We start from the raw sequence: 3,374 nt of genomic DNA, 5'->3' as shown, positions 1-3,374 counted from the left end.
GTAAAGTGAAGGATGCAAAAAACTAAACTATTTCAGGGAAGTGAAGTTGGTTTACACTTTACTAAACTAGCTACAATTTTTAATGTAGAATTAAGAGACGTATTACATTATGTAGCATGATCAAGCTTTTCACTCACTAATCTTTCAAATGAAATAAATTTCTCTACATGTTTTTTTTAATCAGGTACTATATGTAAATAATTGAACTTATGAACCTTCTCTCTAAAATATGATTTACTTTGACTGAAATTTCCAACACTCATCACTAAACTTGGTTTCATTTTGGGTTATGATGTCCTTTAATTCATTATAAAACRAAGTGTGAGTGCTCTGTTGAGACATAACCAGAGGACAACCAGTTCTGTTAGAATTATATGGATTAGAGATTATTATTTTTTTGTCATTAAGGCACCTCAGTGAGGCATATACATGTAAACAAAGTCTCTCTTATCTCTTCTCTTTACAGAACATCATAGCGGAACATGAGATTCGCAACATTTCATGTGCTGCTCAGGATCCAGAAGATCTGTCAACGTTTGCCTACATCACCAAAGACCTCAAATCCAGTCACCACTACTGCCAYGTCTTTACTGCTTTTGATGTGGTCAGTGCTGACTCTCTGGGTTTACAGGCACATCGGACTTTAACTTTGGATTCTCACAGCTGTTTGCTTTTCACATCTCGTTAGAATCTGGCCTATGAGATCATTCTGACACTTGGCCAGGCCTTTGAGGTGGCCTACCAGCTGGCCCTGCAAGCCAGGAAGAGTGGCCACGGATCGTCAACGCTCCCGGAGAGCTTTGATAGCAAGCCCAGCAAACCTGTCCCCAAACCTCGCATCAACATCCGCAAATCAGTAAGCATCAGTGCAGCACCAGTACTGACAGAGAAAATCCATCCTGGAGGTTCTCCAGACCATCAATCATAGATTTCAGCTTTAATACRCTGTGAAGGAATCATGAAGAGTTACACTTGTAAACAAGATCAGTATTTTCTTTTGGGATGGATTTTCACTTCTCTTTGCTTCTTTAACCTTAAACTCAAGTTTAACATATTTTTTTAGTTTTAGCTTCTGATCAACACTAACCAGCATTCCATTAACACACATTTTCACTTAAATCAGTCCATAAATATGACCCATTCCAGTCTATTGTCCCCACACATTTTTATCATATTCCACTTGTTGTTAGCATTATCCTGGCTGCTTGTGTCTTTTTCTGTGTGTCCTGGCCCAGCGGACAAAGTGGCAAAGGTCTATGTGGGTATTTGATCTGTTAAGCGTCTGCTTGGTCTCGCTCTCCCTGCAGCCTCTTCCAGCTTTGGCTGATTGATGAAGCTGGTTTGCATTGTGCTCCAGGGAGGCCGGCTAGCTCACTCTGGGTTTGTGAGAGTCAGTGTGTTGATGTTTTAGGAGGATAAAGTATACTCRCATGAACGGCTGCTAAGAGCTAAAGCGATGTATGGAGAATGATATTCCAGTCCATCAGAGACACTGCTGTAGTGTGCAGAGTGATTCAGAATATGATTGTCTCTTCAAGCTTCCTGTTATCCCATTTGTTGTTGCAGTAATCCATAAAAAAAGRTTAGTGCCTCTACAGGAAAAATCTAAATGTTTTGCCCAAAATTTGAACCAACTCTGCAGACTTCCCTCCTCGTTCARTACATCATCTGACTGAGGAGTGTCTGTCTGAAGGAGCCAGTTTCAGATATCTGTGACAGTAGGCTTAAAACAATTTTTTAGATCTCTATATCTGTAAAATGTGAGTCATGAAAGAGACGACGGTGGTGGGTACAGAGGAATGAGCTCACTTTCTAAAGTTAGATGCAAGATGGTGATGAAAGAGTATCCTGAAGAGAAAAAGTAGACCTCATGCAGAATCTGAGAGTGGTTGTATGCCTACAGTGATGATGGACGATGGCATGTGTACACACAGTCTGCTGAGTCGGCATCCATTACATTAACCATTAATTGCCTTTTTTTTCCTTCCCTGTGTTCTTATATGAGTGTATATGGAGGAGTTAATGACTTGTGGTGTGCAGCAGGGCAAAGATGCTGCAGGATTCACTTAATATTCCTGCCACCAACCAGCCATAATCACCATTCTGCGGCATCTCCTTATGCTTTACAGTGAAATAGGTGCTTTGTTTCAGTTCGTACAACACCGTAAGGGATGTTAGATTGGTTCTTTAATTGCAATTTCTCTTAAACAGAATTTAAAAAAACTTCTCTTACTTGCTCACAAACTTTATTTCCAACTACTGGTAACTAATTTGTGGATATTTTAGTCTTAATTATAAAGCAAGAACTTCAGTAAAACCTGGAATCCACTCTGTGTTGAAACCATTTGAGGCAGTTTGGGAAACATGTTAGTATATTTTGTTGGCAAACCAAATTTAGGAGAAGGGGCATTTGATTTTATCTAGCAGGAAGAGATTCAAAAGCTCCCAGGAGAAACAGGAATCTGTTGCTCAAGAGGAGGACATCTGAATACCTGCTATGGCTGCACCTTAAATCAAGCATCACAGTGAAGCTGCACTACTGAGTGTATTTAGCAAACGATCTGATGCAGCTAGTTTGTCACAGGTGGTGCTTTTAGGCTCTTTTCTTGCTGCAAATTTTACTTAACATATAATGTGAAATTTAGCCCTAAATATTTTATTTGCACTTTACTCATTTATGGCAATAATTTTGCATCAGTATATAAATATAAATATACATATATACATACATTGATTTGAATAATAAACACAACCAAAGTATTTATAGGTTTTGTGTCCAAATATTGCATTAGTCACTGTGCCAAACTCTTACTGGTGGGAGTGTTGTTGCTAGATTACTGTGGCGTATCATTGCCTTTTCCAGCTCCAGTTTTCCTGAGCTGCAGTGATGCTGCTGTCCCACGCTGTTGCCAGGGCGATCATGTTGTTGCCATGGTTTTTTGCTGTGGTTTTGGAGTGCTGTTGCCTTTTTCCTTGTTGCCATGCAGATGCTGTGTCTTTGCTGTGGTTTTTGCCGTGCTGCTATGTTGATGTCAGTGATGTTGAGCTAGCTCACTTTGACGAGTATGACCTCTGCCCTTGTAGGTCATCAAATCTCCCACCAGCCGCTGGTCACTGGGTCACATTTACACCCCTCACCGGCCTCCTCTCTACCCTCCTCTTCCACCCCCTCGACTCTTCCATCTTCCTCACAAAGCTCAGTTCCAGGTCTTCCACACTTTTCCTTCTTCTGTTCTTCATTTCCACATTTATTTTAAGTAGATAACCACAGGTGGTTCACTTTTACAGTGGGTAAAATAAGTATTGAACACGTCACCATTTTTCTCAGTAAATATATTACTAGAGGTGCTAATGACATGAAATTTTCACCAGAT

General features: G+C 40.2%; 1 protein-coding gene across 7 annotated transcripts in view; it reads left to right on the top strand.

Moving 5' to 3' along the window:
* anks1b (ankyrin repeat and sterile alpha motif domain containing 1B) overlaps positions 1-3,374 on the top strand; it is a 187,814-nt gene that overhangs the window by 177,423 nt on the left and 7,017 nt on the right. For 4 of the 7 annotated variants that reach the window (XM_014004217.1, XM_014004216.1, XM_014004218.1 and 1 more), the window contains 3 exons: positions 467-604; positions 689-856; positions 3,085-3,207. In XM_014004217.1, the coding sequence (XP_013859671.1) occupies positions 467-604; positions 689-856; positions 3,085-3,207 (429 nt within the window). The remainder of the gene's footprint in view (positions 1-466; positions 605-688; positions 857-3,084; positions 3,208-3,374) is intronic. The other 3 variants (XM_014004221.1, XM_014004219.1, XM_014004222.1) reach the window with 1 other exon arrangement.

The sequence above is a fragment of the Austrofundulus limnaeus genome, unplaced genomic scaffold (assembly GCF_001266775.1).
Source record: "Austrofundulus limnaeus strain Quisiro unplaced genomic scaffold, Austrofundulus_limnaeus-1.0 Scaffold22, whole genome shotgun sequence".
Taxonomy (NCBI): domain Eukaryota; kingdom Metazoa; phylum Chordata; class Actinopteri; order Cyprinodontiformes; family Rivulidae; genus Austrofundulus; species Austrofundulus limnaeus.
The sequence above is the reverse complement of the archived record's forward strand: the minus strand, read 5'-3'. Positions and strand labels throughout refer to the sequence as shown.